General features: G+C 42.4%; 1 protein-coding gene across 16 annotated transcripts in view; it reads left to right on the top strand.

The window, feature by feature from the left end:
- Positions 1 to 21,084, top strand: part of NEB (nebulin) — a 321,375-nt gene that overhangs the window by 298,605 nt on the left and 1,686 nt on the right. For 12 of the 16 annotated variants that reach the window (XM_068245793.1, XM_068245797.1, XM_068245803.1 and 9 more), the window contains 7 exons: positions 790 to 882; positions 2,883 to 2,990; positions 5,674 to 5,854; positions 11,129 to 11,221; positions 13,516 to 13,665; positions 13,762 to 13,797; positions 13,950 to 14,056. In XM_068245793.1, coding sequence (XP_068101894.1) covers positions 790 to 882; positions 2,883 to 2,990; positions 5,674 to 5,854; positions 11,129 to 11,221; positions 13,516 to 13,665; positions 13,762 to 13,797; positions 13,950 to 14,056 — 768 coding nt within the window. The remainder of the gene's footprint in view (positions 1 to 789; positions 883 to 2,882; positions 2,991 to 5,673; positions 5,855 to 11,128; positions 11,222 to 13,515; positions 13,666 to 13,761; positions 13,798 to 13,949; positions 14,057 to 21,084) is intronic. The other 4 variants (XM_068245805.1, XM_068245806.1, XM_068245807.1 and 1 more) reach the window with 1 other exon arrangement.

Below are 21,084 nucleotides of genomic sequence, written 5' to 3' on the forward strand. Positions count from 1 at the left end.
AGAATGAGCATACCAATGAAGTTAATTTACAAGAAAATGTATCTAATTAACTTCAAAATTGCATGTGATTTTTTTACGCAAAACACAATTTTTTTGTGATTGTTCAAAGAAAAATGATCACACAAACAAAAAAAAAAAGCAGACCTGCCATGCGATTTTTAAGGGCTGGTGCACACCTAGAGCACTTCTGAGCGCTATAGAAATCGCCAGCTCTTTGAAAATCGCTTTGCTAATGTAATCCTAAGAGAGTGTTCACACAGCAGCGTTGTCATTTTTAAAAAAAATCTAAAACATGCTGCATGTAGCATTTTTTAGAGTGATTCAGCTTGAATGAATGTGGAAAAAGGCTCATTCATTCATTCAAAAATCGCTTTACAAAATCGCAATTGCAAATCGCAATTGCGGTGTGCACTAGACTTAAAGCACAGAAAAATTGCGAAACACCAGACGCAGAAAAAAAGCTGAAACGATGCAATGCCATTGCATTAGAGAGAATAGGCGACAAATGCAATTTTGCAAAAACGCTCACAAATTCAAATGAGTTTAAATGGCCCTAGGTAATCTAATACAAAATTTGGAAGGGATTAATATTATTTTTGAAGATTAAATTAATGATCCTTTGATATTCACCTTTCTAGCTGTCAGCTTTGTCTTTGCTTCAAGCTTAACATTTTTATTTCTTACAATCTCCTCCTGTATGCAGTTATCTATAAATCTAAAACTCTAACATTATCAATGTATTCTCCATATATGTATAGTGATACAGGAATGCTTCTGTGTGTACTGTAGGTGTCATATAAAGAAAATCTGGGGAAAGCAACACCATCGACTGTAACTCCTGAGATGGAGCGTGTTAAACGCAACCAAGAAAATATTAGCTCGGTATTTTTTGTAATCCAACCAAGGACTATTAAAACATAATACCATTAATATATTTCAGTACAAGCCCTGCAGTGTATGCCTATGTTAATATAATTACAATTTCTACATAATATATTTGTGCCTCCTAAATAAAAAAAATAACAATAGTAGAAATAACCCCAAACGTACATGGAAAACTAAGATAACCATTACTCCCTCATCTTTTTTGTGACAAGTTAGTTTATTTTACGGGTTTTAGGAATTCTGATGAATTTTTTTACTGAAATCCTCAAGCATTAATGCACATAAAACATATGTAGTTTCTGAATCCATACCATTTACATACAGTATAAAAGATGCTTGTGCTAGACGGAAAGGTATTGCTCAAGCAACACACCCCTGGTTAGGTTGTAGCTAAAGCATATGACCATGGGACACAGTGATGCTGGATCGGCATGAGATATCTGGGATATGGTAAAGGGGTGTGTGGGATGAACCGGTGTAAGGTAAGTGCAATGAAACCGACAATGGCTAAGAAGGTTATTGCGGCAAACACGGAGGGTGTAGTCTTTTGACCCAGAAACCTGAAGACACCTATGGTGAGTATGGAGGGGATTTGGAGAGATATATTGTTAGTTTAGTTGAAGGGACAGGAAGGATTAGTAAATATAGATTAGACTCCTAAGCAAAATATATTTTTTGTTTTGAATCATATTTGAAAGTTTATAGCCAGTGGTAAGAAAAATATTCTTCTAATCTTCAAATCACCATTGACCAAGGGAGAGAATTTAACCATCAGCTGCTGGCTCTGATATGGTAAATTTCTATTCCTTTCCAGGAAAATGGAAATTTAAATGCAAGGATTTTTTATTTGCTCATTTCTACTGTGAAAATGGTTTTTTTTTTTTTTTTTTTTAAACTACTGTGTCCTCACTGAGACTGGTTTCCTCACTTCCTGCCCCTTGGATCTCCACAGATTTAGAACCTATCTACAATAATTTGTATCCCACCCCTGGCTCACTATTTAACACAAAAGAGGGCCTCCATCCCCCAAATCATCCCTTCCTCAATTAAAAAATAAATAAATAAAAAATAGTGGAGTTTGATTTTAATACAATGTATCAACCTTGGTATCCTAGTGAAAGACTATGAGGGGCCGGAATAAAAACTTGATAAAATCCAAACTTTCCATTATGCTATTAGTTTGTTTGTTGCTTTCTTAGTCCGCGTGAGAGATTTAACCATTTCCTGGTGAGAAAGGGAAGATCACTTGAATGGGACAAAGATTCTAACCTCCTTCCTCAGTATCCAGAGCTTAAATAATTATAACTCTTTCTAGTTCTTTGTCGGACTATGTCCAACATTGGCCTTTTTCTCTATAGGTCCAATGCCAAGCATAGTCTAGCATAAAAAAACAGTCTGGTGCTAGCTGGTGCTGTAGTCAGATAAAATTCAGCACAGCGTCATCATCTTCAGATTAGCACCACGTAACGCCCTGTAATAACGATAATGTGGATGATTGGGAAATAGGACTGGAAAGGGTTGATATTCATGTTTTGGGGCTTTTAGTTTAATTTTCAGATTGTATTCTGCATAGATTATATATCTGAGATTAGGAGAAAATATCAGACATCAGTTTCAGCTATGACAGAACTTTAATGCTGAATTCCCCCAAAAACTAATATAAGCTTGTAGTAACACTATTTTGGGATGCAATAGATATATATATATATCTATATAAAAAAAAAACCTTGTAACAATTTACATTTTAGAGTTTATTTTGATTATTAACTTCTTACCTTTAACATTTTTATGTAAAATGTTGTAACTCTTTTCAAAATCTTTATTCTTCTAACGGTAAGTAAAATAGATACATCAGTGTCCTGACCCCACTGGCGTGTGTTCCATTTACTTATAGTTTGTTGCTAGTTTTCCTACTACTGCTTGTAGTAACCCTCCCAACGCCTGGGCAGAAAATGGGATTGGTACAGCTTACTAATTGGTGCTTTCCTTGCCCTCAGGTTCTGTATTCTGACAGTTTCCGGAAGCAGATACAAGGTAGAGCTGCCTACGTGATGGACACACCTGAAATGAGACGTGTTCGGGAAACTCAACGCCATATCTCATCGGTAATAATGCATCTCTGTTTTCTGTCTCAGTAACTACAACTGTATCATGTATACATCCACTTGACCAGTGTATGGAGTAAAGAACCTTACTTAGTGTACATTTGGGACTGCATCTATAAAGGCGAGAGAAGGCATTTTCACCACTTTTTGGAAAATATGTACTCTGTTTAGCAACTTCTAAAGATAAAACAAATTACATTTCTAAATGACCTCTTCCCCCAGTATATCTTTAACTTTGTTTTATAACTGATGTAACAGAAAAAAAAAGTACACAATCGAGAATAAGCTCTCTCTTATATGTTATAATAATGAATCCTTGGTATACTTTATCAGTAATAATTTTCTAATTTGCAATGTTTCTAGTTATATATATATATATATATATATATATGTTTCAATAGATTATCTTTTCTCTATTTAACAGTATTTATGGTACTTCATTCTTCCACTGTCACAGCTTATGTCAGCAATGGAAAGACAGCTGTTTTCATAAATATGGTTAAAATTAGGGATGATCACAGAAATGCAAATTCTAATTGGACCAATCAATTTAAACCTGGGTTTAAATTGATTGTTACATTTTCAAACTGCATACATTTGCATAAAAATTTGCATCAACTCGGAAGAATTTGCATCTTATTGATCATCCCTAGTTAAAATGAAAAAAAAAAAAGTTTAACTAAACTAAGTGGAGAAAACGTATTTTTTTTCTTTTTACTATTTTGTTTTTCTTTTTATTTCTAATCTAGTATCCTTTAAAAGAGAGAAAAACAAGAAACAGCAACTTGCACTATGGCGTGGGTTTAATTTAGAAGGTGTTAGTGCTCTAATTTTTTTAAAGAAGAACGGCAGTAATTGGCTGTTTATTAAATTGGTAGAGATGTAACACAGACAAATATTAGGCTAGGGCAAGACAGACAGCTTTCTTTTTTTCCTCTGCCTGTAACTTCACAATGGTTAAATACTTGGCTGACATAATTCAGTTAAAATAATGAATAAAAAAAAGCTTACCTCTAAAAAAGGAAAACAAAAGTTTACCTTCTTAAAACAGAATTTATTTGTGATTATTCAGGTTGGAGAGAGTTCTGAGATGTCTCCCAGTGCATCACTGCTGAAATATGCAATCATCCATTGTTGTCTATGGAAGCTAAACACACCTCCAGATCCGCTGGGATGCAGTGATGTGTCAGCTTGTTACATATACAGAGCCACAATAATCCAACATGCATACAGGCTGTTTCAGATTGGTTGATTCTCATCAGTGCATGGCATGGATTAATGTGGCTCTATGGGGTAGGACTTAAAACACCCAGAGGTACAACTTACCCAGCAAGGTCATGGTGAACCAGAACTCCTAGCAGTGTGTAACGGGCTACAAAGGACAAAAAAGCCCTCCTACTACAATGCTATTGAAAACAAATGTTGCCTTCTTAAAACAGAAGTTATTTGTGATTATTCAGGTTGGACTGAGCTCTGAGATATCTCCCACGACGCATCACTGCTGAATATGGAAATCCTCATTTGTTGTCCCTGTAAGCTAGCCACGCCCCCCGATCTGCTGGATTGCAATGATGTGTTACCTTGTTAAATATACAGAGAGCTTTTTGGTCCATTGTAGCCCCTTACACATTCCTTGGAGTTCTGGTTCACCATGAGTTGGCTGGGTACTCTGTAACTCTAAAGGACAAAACCTGTATGAGGTAAGGGGCGATAAGTGGGAGCTGCTCCTAAAGGCACTCCATGCTTGATTGATTGCGATACGCTACACACTTTTTTTTTTTATCTAAAAAGCAGACAAAGAGCCACAAAAAGCATCATCTTTCAAGTATCCGAATTTTCAATAAATACCACTTACTTCATATAGATTTTGTACCTTTTTTTTTTTACCTCTCAAGCTCACTACAACCTGAATTATCGCAAATTCTTTCTGTTTTAAGAACGCAAACTTTTGTTTTGTTTTTTAGAGGTAAGCATTATTTTAACTGTTGTTATATTGAGCCAATACCCTTAAAATCTTGGAAGCCTCCTTTTCCTCAGTCTAAGCCAATGGGGGCCATCTACATTGCGAACACTGCACATGCAGCGCTGGAGACTTGGGCGCAGCTGGCGCCACCATAGACCGTAATAGGAATTATGGCTATAGCGGTCAGTAACTTTGGTGCCGTCAGAAGGCAGAGCTAAAGTTACTTTTAAAACACTGTAATTCGCCTTCTAGCATTAGCTGGAAGTCAAATTACATTATTCCCCACTATCCACGTGGACCTAGAGGGGGAATAGTATTTAACGCCACTGGGAACTTGTGCAGGAGCAGGATAAGCCATACCGGCTGTATCCTGCACCCAAGTCTCCCGGCAGCGAATTCTCTCGGACGCCTACATTGGGTAGTAGTTCATTTTAAGTTCTTTAACTTTTTTTGGTGGGTTGGAGACCCACCTGACCCAAAGATAAAAGAACCCGAGTGAGGATGGGCTTTCCTCACTGGTGATTATACTGTGGTTGCTAGTCTTGCTACGCTTGTTTGTGAGTACCTACCTATAATTTTAACTTTTACGCACAATATCTTCCCGGCATACTACACCATAATGGGCTCTTGGTATATTGTTTTTTTGGGGGGGAAAGTCCGTGGATCCACATTAAAGACAACACAATCCTCATTATTTATACGTTGTTTCTCTACTCTTAGGTGAGATATCATGAAGATTTTGAAAAACAAAAGGGAAGCTTCACTCCGGTAGTCACTGACCCAATAACAGAGAGAGTGAAAAGAAACACCATCGACTTTAGTGACATCAACTACAGAGGGATCCAGAGGAAGGTTGTGGAAATTGAACGCAAAAGAAGTGAACAGGATCAGGATGTCACAGGTAGGTACTTAATGTACGAAGTTTAGTTGGCAGAGTACCAATAAAGCCTGTGCACGTTTACCATTTTTGGGAAGTGAAATGTCTTGATTTTACATTTATTTTACTTTTTACCTCCTAAAACAAGATAACATATAAACTATGGCTATAATGGAGGACTTCAATCAAATTTTTGCACAACATACAGTAAAAATAGGCATAGTCAATGAGATTTTTTTTTATAATTCTCAGTGGCAAATGTGATGCTAATTTATTGCAAGTTCAAGCAGCTTGAAAACTGACCAATCAAATTACAGCTACAGCAGTATTTAATTGGTCCATTGCCAGATGCATAAATTTGCATTAAAGTAGCACATAGTTTTGCATTAACATGGAATTATTCTCAATGACCAAACTTAATTATAAAATTGGAGCAAGGTAGAACACAATAACAGAATAAATAAGTAAATAATCTTGCCTCCCTGTTACTCATAGTATCATTGACCATTTCAGAGCAAATCCATCACTGATGTTCATAGAGACATTGGGCTCGATTTACAAAGCGGTGCTAACCCAGTAAAAGACTTTAGGCGTGATAACCATTGCACCACGCTGGTGAAAAGCCAGTTTAGGCGTGATAAGCTTAAGCATGATAAGTTTAGGTGTGATAAGTTTAGGAGTGATAAGTTTAGATAAGTTTAGATCGCGCGCAAAGTCCCATGCGCAAAGCAGCGCCATTAAACTCTATGCGAAGTGCACCAGACTTTGCTAGCGCAAAACTTTTGATCAGCTGTGCACTGCGGTGCTAACCCAGTTGGTGCCTAAACTTATCACGCCTAAACTTATCACGCCTAAACTGAGTTTAGGCGTGATAAGGGGCTTTTCACCAGGGTGCTAACTGTTAGCACCGCTTTGTGAATCAAGCCTATAGTGTATCTGCCAGAAAAGTACACAGAACATGTCAATTAGGTGACACACTTACCACTTTGGATTTATCAGAATAGGCCAAAGTTCATCACTACTTTTCATCTGAAATACACGTCACACATTAGTGTAATTTAGGTTTCCCATCAGGTCTGCTTTTTAAACTGAGGTGATCTGATTAGCTAAAATCTCTAATGAAGTCATATATAAGGAAGTAGAAAATATGGGTGGGAAATTTAGATGTTTGGCAGCTTGACATGGGAATGAAGCCTGAAACAGCCTGCTATAGGTGCATTTCCATCGTGTTTATTTTTTTGCTGTGCTTGTTTTTTAACCAATTTTATACTTTTTTTATTAAAGAAATATTTTTTTATTGGAGTTGGTGTCAATCTAAGCTGCTTTACATTGATTTTGTTGAGTTAGTAATCGGTATACTGTATATAGACTAGATCAAGTAACTTTCCGAAACACATCCAAAGGGTGCTGTCCAAAAAAAAAAAAAAATTACCAACGATGTGGAAAAACATACTGAGTATATTTGGACATCCATTCACTGATGGAACGACCAGATTTGCATAAACTAACAGACAGGGCTGTATTTAGGGTTTGGGCTCCCCTAGGCACCCCAAACCTACGACGCCCCCCCCCCCCGCACTAAGGAGGATCGCGCGCCGCGGCGAAGAATGGGCGTGGCCACAGAATGCAGTGGGCGTGTCCATAACACAGTGGGTGTGGTCAATTAAAATTTCCTAGTAAGAGTGCAGCCCAAAGTCGGTGGGGCCATGTTTTCTCCCCAGGTATGAGTAAAGTGACCGTAAAAAAGCAAGTAGGAAAAGTCCCCCCCCCCCCAAAAAAAACCCCCACACATTAGCCAGTGTTCTCTCCCACAAAATAGTGGTAGGTATTAGATTCTGAGCTCCCCTGAGAAAAGTCAGGAACATGGCTGTTCTCTGCAAAGTGCTGCAGAAGATGCCAGTGCTATACAAATACAAATAATATGGTAGGACATTAGACTATGGCAAGACTATGTAAGCTCCTCAGAGGATAGTCAGTGACATGACTACATACACTGTGAAGTACTGCTGAAGATGGCAGTACAATACAGTATAGTAGTATGGCAGCATGGTGGCGTAGTGGTTAGCGTTCTCGCCTTGCAGCGCTGGGTTCCAGGTTCAAATCCCATCCAGGTCAACATCTGCAAGGAGTTTGTATGTTCTCCCTGTGTCTGTGTGGGTTTCCTTAAGACACTCTGGTTTCCTCCCACATCCCAACAACATACAATACAGATAAGTTAATTGGCTTCCCCTAAAAATTGGCCCTAGACTACGATACTTACATGCACATGACTATGGTAGGGATTAGATTGTGAGCCCCACTGTGGGACAGTTAGTGACAAGACAATACATACTCTGTACAGCACTGCGTAATATGTTGGCGCTATATAAATAATTAGTATAAGTACAGTCAGTGGTGGCTCCAGGGTTTTTTGGTAGGGGTGCTATGCAGGTGCTGGACCAATTTTTGTGGCTATAACCGCACTGCGGCAAAAATGGGCATGGCCATGCCCGGATGAGGGTAAAGCTAACTAATTTAAAGTGAACCCGAGGTGAGAGTGATATGGAGGCTGCCATATTTATTTCCTTTTAAAGGGACACTTAAGCCAAATAAAAAATAGTTTTACTCACCTGGGGCCTCTACCAGCCCCCTGAAGCTGTCCGGTGCCCACGTAGACTCGCTCCGATGCTCCTGGCCCTGCTTCCGGTTCTGGCGACAGGAGCCGAAAGGCCGGGAACGCGAGTGATTCTTCGCGTTCCTGGCCGTAATAGCGCCCTCTATGCTGATATAGCATATATCATATAACAGCATAGAAGGCGCTATTACGTCCAGGAATGCGAAGAATCACTCGCGTTCCCGGCCTGTCTGCTCCTGTCGCCGAAACCTTAAGTGGCTGCCGGCAGGGCCAGGAGCATCAGAGCGAGTCTACGTGGGCACCGGACAGCTTCAGGGGGCTGGTAGAAGCTCCAGGTGAGTAAAACTCATTTTTTTTATTTGGCTTAAGTGACCCTTTAAACAATACTAGTTGCCTGGCAGCCCTGCTGATCTATTTGGCTGCAGTAGTGAACTGAATTACGCCAGAAACAAGCATGGAGCTAATCTTGTCAGTTCGGACAATATTGTCAGAAACCCCCGACCTGCTGCATGCTTGTTCAGGGTCTGTGGTTGAAAGAATTAGAGGCAGAGGATCAGCACGGCAGCCAGGCAACTGGTATTGCTTAAAATATTATTCTCACCTTGGGTTCCCTTTAAAAGTGCAACGCAAAGACAGTGGGCCCAAGTGTTGGTGACCCTTTCCCCAGAAAATTCACATAATTGTGCAGGTTTTCTCAAGAAAATACACGTAATGTGAGCAGATTTGCCCAGAAAATATATTCAATCGTGGCAGATTTGACCAGAAAATACATGTAATCATGTCGGCATATCTGCCCAATCATGTCAGCAGATTTGATCAGAAATACGTGCAATAATGTCAGCAGATTTGATCAGAAATACGAGCAATAACGTCAGCAGATTTGATCAGAAATACGTGCAATAACGTCAGCAGATTTGATCAGAAATACGTGCAATAATGTCAGCAGATTTGATCAGAAATACGAGCAATAACGTCAGCAGATTTGATCAGAAATACGTGCAATAACGTCAGCAGATTTGATCAGAAATACGAGCAATAACGTCAGCAGATTTGATCAGAAATACGTGCAATAACGTCAGCAGATTTGATCAGAAATACGTGCAATAATGTCAGCAGATTTGATCAGAAATACGAGCAATAACGTCAGCAGATTTGATCAGAAATACGAGCAATAACGTCAGCAGATTTGATCAGAAATACGAGCAATAACGTCAGCAGATTTGATCAGAAATACGTGCAATAACGTCAGCAGATTTGATCAGAAATACGAGCAATAACATCAGCAGATTTGATCAGAAATACGAGCAATAACGTCAGCAGATTTGATCAGAAATACGTGCAATAACGTCAGCAGATTTGATCAGAAATACGTGCAGTAACGTCAGCAGATTTGATCAGAAATACGTGCAATAACGTCAGCAGATTTGATCAGAAATACGTGCAATGACGACAGCAGATTTGATGAGAAATACGAGCAATAATGACAGCAGATTTGATGAGAAATACGAGCAATAATGACAGCAGATTTGATGATAAATACGAGCAATAATGACAGCAGATTTGATGAGAAATACGAGCAATAATGACAGCAGATTTGATGAGAAATACGAGCAATAATGACAGCAGATTTGATGAGAAATACGAGCAATAATGTCAGCAGATTTGATGAGAAATACGAGCAATAATGTCAGCAGATTTGAGCAATAATGTCAGCAGATTTGATCAGAAATACAAGCAATAATGTCAGCAAATTCAGAAATACGTGCAATAATGTCAGCAGATTTGTCCAGGAACTTGACTACAACAAATATCTTACCTAGTCCGGTGCGCGAGGGAAACTCTGCATGCCACCGCCTGGTCTGGTGGTGGCCTGCTGTGCTGCCTGGGCAGCTGGGGCCTGCGAGTGACCCTGGGCTGGGGTAGCTGGTGGTGGCCTGCTGTGCTGCCTGGGCGGCTGGGGCCTGCTGCCTGTGACCCTGGGCTGGGCGAGGGTGACCTGTCTGCCTAGCTGGCTGGCTGGCTGGGCTGGGTAGCTGGGGGCTGGGCTGCAGCAGCTGCTTCACATGGCTCCCGATCGAGTGACTCCCGACCCGACCATCTCATGTGTTGCTGTCCTCCTCCTGCGTGATGTAAAATGGAGCTGAGGAGGAGTCACTTTACCCGGGCTCGGCTAGTCGGCTGGGGGGGCGGAGCATCGGAAGCCAATGTATTTCATAGCCTGCCCTGCTGTCTCAGACTCAATGTCAAGCCACGCCCCCTCCCTGTACGTGCAAGTGGCTCCACCTGCTCTGGCTGGCTCATCACTGTGCGATGAGAGTCAGTCAGAGCGCACAGAGAACGTGATCAGAGGAAACCATTGTGGATGGTGGCGGCAGGGGGGGAGCGCTTGCAAACAGTAAGAACTGTAACTGCTGGCTGCTGCAGCGGCGCCCCCCCCCCCCCAAAAAAAAAATGTAAATGATAGAAAAAAAAATGTCATAAGGGGAAAAAAAAATAAAAAAAAAGTATTATTATTTGAACCAGTGGCCACCCGTCCCCCCCGAGGACCCGCCCATGGCACCGGCCCACGGGTGCCTCTTAATAGATACGGCCCTGCTAACAGACTATTGAATTTAGTTATGACAAAACTACATGCAGGTACAGTATATACAAACCCATCAATACTTTTCTGATTTTCATTGCAGATCTTAGAGTCTGGCGTACAAATCCTGGATCCGTCTTTGACTATGACCCAGCTGAGGACAACATACAATCAAGGAGTCTGCACATGCTGTCCGGTGTGTAGCTTCCCATATCACAGTGTCGTAATTCACAATACTTTCTCTTGTTACAGATTGTCTACATTAATGCTTTACAGTAGAAACCCTTTATATTAAACTCCACGGGGCTGGGTAAAATAGTACACTATATCAACCATTGGCATACTCAGGCACATAAAGTATACTTATAGTACTGTATATTCAATCAATAATTGGGAGTCAATTTTATTTTCAAAGCTTCAGCAAGTGAGCACAGACCGCGTCTAATGGTACGTACACACCTGCGATAACGATCGTTCGTTAGGAACGATAGTTCCGCGACAAACGATAGTTGGACGAGCAGAGCAGTAAATGCAAATTAGGCAACTGATAATGTAGAGCAGCGATTGTTATTGCAGAAACGAACGATCAGTGAAGAATGGTTGCATGCGCACACGGATATGACATAATTAATGTTTACAAAACATTTGGATTACTAGCAAGATTGATGGTTTTTTTTTTTTTTTTTCAATATTCTCACAGAACGATCGTTACCAAACACAATACACCGGAAATACGTAGGTTCCAGCTATATGCGCAGTTGCGCACTACATTCTGTAACGATCGTTCTCGCACGATTGCTGTACACACCTTTCTTTAACAGCGATGATCGCGCGATAGGATCCAACTTGTTGGAAAATTCGCTCGTGCAATGATTGCACTTTCCTCGCTCTACTTAACGATCGCTTCTGATCGCGACGGAAAGAACTTTATGCAATTGTCGGACGAGCGATCGTTAATTGGTGTTTACGAACGATCGTTATCGCAAGTGTGTACGCAGCATAAGCTAGATCAAAATGCACAGTGCTCAGTATGCTGGATAAATCATGCACCAGCTTGCACAGGAAGCATAGGTCTCAGCAGTTAATGCAGGTACAGCACTGATACTGTGCTCCTCTGTCCCCATTTTGGTGCAGCCTGGATGATACTGTAGCATTGCAGCCATGCACAAGCAAGTCAAAGATGACAGGCAATTCCCTCAGTAATCAGGCAGTAGGTTACACAGGCAGCATAGGTCTCACCTACTGGTGCTTTTAACCTGCTGGGCGGTCTGGACGAGCTCAGCTCGTCCAGTACCGCCGGAGCCTGCCGCTCAGGCCCTGCTGGGCCGATTTGGCTGAAATAGAAAGCAGCATGCCGCATGCAGCGGCGAAAGAGGGTCCCCCCAGCCGCCTGAGCCCAGCGTAGCCGGAACAAAAAGTTCCGGCCAGCGCTAAGGGCTGGATCGGAGGCTGACGTCCATGACATCACTCCGCTCGTCGCCATGGCGACGAGGTAAGCGAAACACGGAAGGCCGCTCATTGCGTGTTATTTTTTGCCGCCGGAGGCTATCAGAAGATCGCCTCCGGAGCGCCCTCTAGTGGGCTTTCATTCAGCCAACTTTCAGTTGGCTGCATGAAATAGTTTTTTTTTTATTAAAAAAAAACCCTCCCGCAGCCTCCCTGGCGATCTTAATAGAACACCAGGCAGGTTAAGGTAATCCACAAAGGCTCAGTGTAGTGTGCAGATAGCGAGCAGGCTACAAGTAGCTGCCAGCCTGCCCAATTGCTGATGATCTCCCCAATCGCCCGCTAATACATTACCCAGCCTGGATCCAGCGATTGCGCAGCCTCCCTGCACATCTCCAGTCCTCTCTATGGGGAGGATCGGGTCTGTGCATGACGTCACCATCATGTGCAATCCTCCCCATAGAGAGGACTGGAGATGTGCAGGGAGGCTGCGCGATCGCTGGATCCAGGCTGGGTAATGTATTAGCGGGCGACCAGGGGATCATCAGCAATCGGGGGGATGACCGCCACTTGTACTAGCTAGCCTACTGCTAGCTGAAGCTTCTACAGGCTTGGGATCAGTTAAAATTATACTGGGGGACTCTAGGCTGCAAAATCTCCTGAGCGGCATAACGCTCAGGAGGTTAAGATCCCTGATGACTCCAAGCAAAGTACAACGATCAATTGACTTCCTGTTCATGCCCGTCGTGTGATGTCCTATGTACCCGCCGGCCGGAAGATGGATCGTGGAATGCTCTTTGTGAGGGGGACGTCTCTAGATCCATCTTGCTCCTTCGGGTGGTGAGTAGTCAGCTTAAGTCTCAGCAGCAGCAGTTATAAGGACGACTTTATGGAGAAATGTGTACTTCTATGTATCCAAGATGCAGTTATAACTCCATTCTTGTTAAAATTACAATAGACCGTGACATGCTGTAGCGAAGTACCGGGGGTAAGCTCAGTGCCTCACATGATCACCATAATTAAACAGATTTGTATTTTCTATAGTACAAGCCCGCCGAAGCCGTGAGCACTCCCGTTCCGCCAGCGCCTTGAGCCTGAGTGCTGGAGATGAGAAATCTGAACTCTCCGAAGCAGTGGACCAACACCATTCCTACTACAGCAACGGAGGTCTGTTTACCACTTCCACTGTAACAGGTATAATTACAATTACTGATCAGTTCTAGTTCATAGCTGGAGAGGCATTAGATAAAGCACTTATTTATCACTATTGTTGTTCCAAAATACTTATAGGCCACAAGGAAAGTTCACAAATACTGTTTTATCAAGGTAAGAACACATTGCACATGAATTATACCAAGCCATCACGCAAGCTCTGTAGCAACTGACACCTGAATAACTGCTTCTAGCCGCGAACTAAGGCTTACAGCAAAAGCTCAGATTTTCCATCTTCTTACATATATTTTTTTTTTATACTACAGGCTACAAGCAAGCAAAAACTACCGAGCTTCCACAACAGAGGTCTTCTTCTGTGGCCACCCAACAAACAACTGCTTCATCTGTCCCATCACACCCATCCACTACTGGAGTAAGTATTTAAGATGGACCGTTAAAAAACTCCATTATTTTGTTTAACCACTTCAGCCTTCAGTGTTTTTTCACCTTATGCATCCGGAGCAATTTTCACCTCCCATTCATTCGCCAATAAATTTATCACTACTTATCACAATTAAATGATCTATATCTTGTTTTTTTTTTTCCACCAACAATTAGGCTTTCTTTGGGTGGTACATTTTTCTAAGAATTATTTTTTTTTCTAAATGCATTTTAACAGGAATATTAAGAAAAAATGTGTGTTTTCATCCTGTAAGCAAGTGATCACACTTACAGGAAATGAAGGTAGGACGTGAATATTTTTTCTCTTCAGAAAGATTGCAGCTTCTCAGAAGCTGTTGGTCTTTCTAACGGGGACTTAGATCAATGAATGGCAACTGTGTTCCACTGATCTGTGGGCTAATGAGCAGAGGCACGGGAGCATGCGGGCGCGCGATCGGTCGCGGGAGCATGCAGCAGCAGCCTTTGGGACATAGCAGCTACGTCCAAAAGGCTTAATTGGTTAATTAAAAAAAAAAATGATTAGTGCTACACGGGCTATTCTTAAAGTGGGCCTGAACTCTTGCTCTGGACAAAAGAAAAACATAGAGAAATGTACCCTGTATGTATGTAGCAAGTTTAGCCTGTTTAATTCCCCCTCATTTGTGTCTAATCATTAGTTGTAATTTGATCCTTTCCCTGTGTCACATGACTGCCTATGGCAGATAAGCCCATTTGAAAGCACAGGCTGTAAACAATATGTCTGCTTCCATGAGCCAGGAAGTAGAAACTGCAGATTTATTTTAGGATTTGTATCAGCTGTAACAGAGAAATGTTCTTTGTTTAAAGGTTATTATGCTGTTGTGTATCTTTTAGAGCAGAGAGGACATTCTGAGTTCAGGTCTGCTTTAAGTCAAACAAAGAAAGGGGTCTAAAATACAGAAATAAAATCATAGTACCAACACTGCTTCAAAACGTCTGATTGAAGATTGTAAAACAAAAATAATTCCATGTAAAGCTCTTTTACAGCTCTACTATGATTGGGGGGCGACAGGGGCAGAAACTCACCTGCTCGTCTGTAAATCATTTGTCGCCCCCCCCCCCCCCCCACACACACACACACACACACACACACACACACACACACACACACACACACACACACACACACACACACACACACACACACACACGGCAAGAAAGCCATGACCATTTTTATCTGAAGTATTCTGAAGCTCTGTGGTCATTGCCACAGCTCACCCCCAGCTTGGCAGCCCCCTGGCAGGCTGAGGTGACACGTGGTGTGGCCACAGAGCTTCAGAACATTTTAGGAAAAAAAAACAAAACTCCACAGCAGTTTTGCTGAGGAGGGTGCAGTTTCAAAAGAGGAATAATTTTACGGCGAGTGGGTACGTTTCTGCCCATCACCCACCAACTGTAGTAAAGCTTTAAAAGAGCTTTACATAAAAATTTTTCATTTTACAATCTTAATCATCTTTAACCCCTTGCCGACCGCCCACAGCCGATGGGCGGCGGCAAAGCGAACGCCGAAAGGACCGCAATACGCCCATCAGCGTTGCGTCCTTTCGGCATGCCGGGGGAGGGATCGCGTCACTGGTGACGCGCGCTTTCCCCGGCAACTGGCTCCGCCCACCCGCGACGACAAGCCGCCGGCCGTTCGGAAGCGCCGGCGGGTTGTAAACCCCACGATCGACGCTACAAAGTGTATAATACACTTTGTAATGTATACAAAGCGTATTATACAGGCTGCCTCCTGCCCTGGTGGTCCCAGTGTCCGAGGGACCACCAGGGCAGGCTGCAGCCACCCTAGTCTGCACCCAAACACACTGATCTGCCCCCCCGCCCCCTGATCGCCCACAGCACCCCCCAGACCACTGTTTGCACCCAATCACCCCCCTAATCACCCATCAATCACTCCCTGTCAACGCTATTTTTTTTTTTATCCCTAAACTGCCCCCCTGGGGACTCCTAATCACCCCCCCCCCCCTGTGTACTGTATGCATCTATCCCCCTTGATCACCTGTCAATCACCCCCTGTCACTGCCACCCATCAATCAGCACCTAACAGGCAATCTGATCATTCACCCACACCATCAGATCACCTGCAGACCCGACGTCAGATCACCTCCCAAGTGCATTGTTTACATCTGTTCTCTCCTCTAAACACCCACTAATTACCCATCAATCCCCCCCTCTCACTGTTACCCATCAGATCAGACCCTAATCTGCCCCTTGCGGGCACCCAGTCACCCGCCCACATGCTCAGATTGCCCTCAGACCCCCCCCTTATCAATTCGCCAGTGCATTATTTACATCTGTTCTTCCCTGTAATAACCCACTGATCACTTGTCAATCACCCCCTGTCACTGCCACCCATCAATCAGCCCCTAACCTGCCCCTTGCGGGCAATCTGATCACCCACACCATCAGATCGAGTGCAGACCCGACGTCAGATCACCTCCCAAGTGCATTGTTTACATCTGTTCTCTCCTCTAAACACCCAATAATTACCCATCAATTACCCCCTGTCACTGCTACCCATCAAATTAGACCCCTATCTGCCCCTAGGGCACCCAATCACCTGCCCACACCCTCAGAACGCCCTCAGACCCCAGCCCTGATCACCTCGCCAGTGCATTGCTTGCATCTATTCCCCCCCACTAATCACACCTTGAGACACCCATCAATCACCTCCTGTCACCCCCTAGCACACCTACCCATCAGATCAGGCCCTAATTTGCCCCATGTGGGCTCCTGATTACTTGGCCAAACCCTCAGATCCCCCTCAGACCCCCTTCCGATCACCTCCCCAGTACATTGATTGCATCTATTTTCCCCTCTAACCACCCCCTGAGACACCAATCAATCACCTCCTGTCACCCCCCTAGCACTTCTATCCATCAGATCAGGCCCAATACAACCTGTCATCTAAAAGGCCACCCTGCTTATGACCGGTTCCACAAAATTCGCCCACTCATAGACCACCTGTCATCAAAATTTGCAGATGCTTATACCCCTGAACAGTCATTTTGAGACATTTGGTTTCCAGACTACTCACGGTTTTGGGCCCGTAAAATGCCAGGGCAGTATAGGAACCCCACAAGTGACCCCTTTTTAGAAAAAAAGACACCCCAAGGTATTCTGTGAGGTGTATGATGAGTTCATAGAAGATTTTATTTTTTGTCAAAAGTTAGCGGAAATTGATTTTTATTGTTTTTTCACAAAGTGTCATTTTTCATTAACTTGTGACAAAAAAAAATAAAATCTTCTATGAACTCACCATACACCTAACAGAATACCTTAGGGTGTCTATCTAAAATGGGGTCACTTGTGGGGTTCCTATACTGCCCTGGCATTTTAGGGGCCCTAAACAGTGAGGAGTAGTCTAGAATCCAAATGCCTCAAAATGACCCGTGAATAGGACGTTAGGCCCCTTAGCGCACCTAGGTTTCAAAAAAGTGTCACATGTGGTATCGCAGTACTCAGAAGTAGTAGTATAATGTGTTTTGGGGTGTATTTTTACACATACCCATGCTGGGTGGGAGAAATCTCTCTGTAAATGGACAATTGTGTGTAAAAAAAAAAAAAATAAAATCAAAAAATTGTAATTTACAGAGATATTTCTCCCACACAGCATGGGTATGTGTAAAAATACACCACAAAACACATTATACTACTTCTCCTGAGTACAGCGGTACCACATGTGTGGCACTTTTTTGCACCCTAAGTGCGCTAAGGGGCCCAAAGTCCAATGAGCACCTTTAGGCTTTACAGGGGTGCTTACAATTTAGCACCCCCCAAAATGCCAGGACAGTAAACACACCCCACAAATGACCCAATTTTGGAAAGTAGACACTTCAAGGTATTCAGAGAGGAGCATAGTGAGTTCGTGGCAGATTTCATTTTTTTTTTTGTCGCAAGTTAGAAGAAATGGAAACTTTTTTTTTTTTTGTCACTAAGTGTCATTTTCCGCTAACTTGTGACAAAAAATAAAATCTTCTATGAACTCACCATGCCTCTCAGTGAATACTTTGGGATGTCTTCTTTCCAAAATGGAGTCATTTGGGGGGTATTTATACTATCCTGGAATTTTAGCACCTCATGAAACATGACAGGTGTTCAGAAAAGTCAGAGATGCTTCAAAATGGGAAAATTCACTTTTGGCACCATAGTTTGTAAACGCTATAACTTTTACCCAAACCAATAAATATACACTGAATGGATTTTTTTTTTTATCAAAGACATGTTGCAGAATAAATTTGGACAAAAATGTATACAGAAATTTTACTTTATTTGAAAAATGTCAGCACAGAAAGTAAAAAAAAAAATCATTTTTTTGACAAAATTCATGTCTTTTTTGATGAATATAATAAAAACTAAGACTCGCAGAAGCAATCAAATAGAACCAAAAGAAAGCTGTATTAGTGAAAAGAAAAGGAGGTAAAATTCATTTAGGTGGTAGGTTGTATGACCGAGCAATAAACCGTGAAAGCTGCAGTGGTCTGAATGGAGAAAAAGGCTCTGGTCCTTAAGGGGTAGAAAGACTGGTCCTTAAGTGGTTAAATTTCTACCACTTGTATTTGTAATTGTTAACAAAAAAAAAAAGGACTACCACTTAAAATTACTTTGACATTCATATACTTTCCCTAATGGATCCACTTTATGGCTTTAAAAATGTTTGCAAGATGAAATGTTGGGGACATCACCAATGGCCTCTTCGCATTTATGAAATTGTACATAAAGTAATTAGCCACTCCCCCTCATCTACCACTGCAGTTCTCTTGGTTCCAAGGAGCAAATCACAAATAATGCTTTTTAGGTTGTGTTTTTAACCACTTTAGTACTGGCAGTCTCTGGCCCCTTAACTTCCCTGGTGTTATGATTATTTCTGGATTTTAGGGTTTAAAAGCGGGGCAATTTTTTTCTGCTTTAGACCCTAAAATAAAGAAAAAAAAAAAACACACGCCCGAAAGCTCCCCCAGTTCAGACGGCCCTCCTACAGAGCTCACCTCTCCAGGATCAAGACCAGTGCAGCATTTCCTCCTCCTGTCCTCTGGGGGGCGCTCTATCTTTATGGTGAGATCACAATCTATAGTCATGTGACAGATGACGAGCTCACCTGAGAGGTGGGGAGCTTTGGAGGACCGAAACGGCTGTCTGGAGCCAGGGGAGAGAAGTGCCAAATGCCGCACTGCTTGGTATTACTGATGGTGGGGAACAGGGATGCTGTCTGGATGAATTCCGAATAGATTTCATTTGGAATTCATCCTGATAATTAGAGCACCTCAGCGGATGGGTGAGGGAAGGTTAAACTTACCCAGCAGTTGTCTTCTTTAATCTGTCCCACACTGTGTTCCAAGCCGCGTCACGTGACTACTACTGCTTCCTCCTTCCGGGTTGAAGGAGGAAGCGTGGTAGTGACTTGACGCGGCCTGGGATGGATTAAAAAAAGGACGACTGCTGGGTAAGTTTAACCCTCTCTCACCCATCCACTCAGGTGCTCTAATTGTCAGGATGAATTCCGAATGAAATCCATTCGGAATTCATCCAGAGAGCATCCCTGGTGGGGAATACCAGCAGGAACGTTTAGGACAAGAGACTTTTTTTCTAAAAAAAAGATCTGTTTGGCTCACAGTGATCACTGTGTATGGAGCCAATGCAATTGGTAAAACAAAAACAATAAAAAGTTTTTGCAAATAACATTGGAAAGTAGTAGATACACCATCCCATAGATCCTTAAAGGACCAATCTTCTAATGTAAGATATATGTAATATATAAACATATAAGAAGTACGTTTCTTCCAGAGTAAAATGAGCCATACATTACTCTTCTATGTTGCTGTTGCTTACCGTAAGTAGTAGAAATCTGACATTACCAACAGGTTTTGGACTAGCACATCTCCTAATGGGGCTGTTCTCATGGGTTTTTTTATTTTCAAAAGCATTTAGTGAATGGCAGTTGCACAGTCCAACTGCCAAAAAAGTGTACGGTGAGCAAGGAGGCTGGCCAGCATCTATATATAAAACTTTTTCAGGGAGCGTCTTTATAAAGAATAAAGGCCATGCTGAGAATCCCCTATGTAGAGATTGTCTAGCCCAAAACCTGTCAGTAATGTCAGATTTCTAGCACCTACTGTAAGTGACAGCAACATAGGAGAAATGCTAATTTTACTCAGAAAGAAGCATACATCTTATTTGTATGTGTTTAAACATATTTTCAACACAGATTTTTGCAGCGGTCCTTTAACAACTGATAGCATACCAAGTCTGAGCCCTCTGCCACATAATTGTGCAGGAGAGATGGGGATTAATAAGTCTGCTACATCTGAATGCTTATGAATGATATTATTATTATTGATTTATATACCACCATCTTATTCCGTGGCTCTGTACATAAGCATACAGGTATAACAATACAAAATAAACAATACAACAGTTAATACAAGACTAGAGTGGATTACAGTTGATGCAGTGAACAAATACAACTACATATTTTTGCACAGGGGTGGGAGGTATGCACACCCATTACACAGCATTGTGAGACAAAAGGGAAGAGAGCCCTGACCAAAAAGCCTTAGGGCTTGGCCACACTACAGGAGCTCTTTAAGCATTAGTGATTTTGAAAAGCACTTGCTAATGCAACACTATGGGGAATTTGTACAAAATCACATCGCTCCAGTGAGAACAAACATAGGATAACAGCAGGAGGTTTTAAAACAGGGGTCTCAAACTCAATTTACCTGGGGGCTGCAGGAGGCAAAGTCAGGATGAGGCTGGGCCGCATAAGGAAATCAATCAATCAGCAGCTCCCGCGCTGATTGAGCAGCATTGCCGCCTCTGCCTGCCCCTCTCACTCTTTCTTCACAGAGAGGAGCGGGCAGAGGCGACGATGCACCGCGATTGACGTCAGGAGGGGCAGAGCTGAAGCTGAAAGCTCTGCCCCTTCCAGGAAATGCCGGCGGATTGCCCCCGGGGCGATTTGGGTGCTCTGCAGCCCTCGTT

This window comes from Hyperolius riggenbachi, chromosome 7, assembly GCF_040937935.1.
Source record: "Hyperolius riggenbachi isolate aHypRig1 chromosome 7, aHypRig1.pri, whole genome shotgun sequence".
NCBI classification, from domain to species: Eukaryota; Metazoa; Chordata; class Amphibia; order Anura; family Hyperoliidae; genus Hyperolius; species Hyperolius riggenbachi.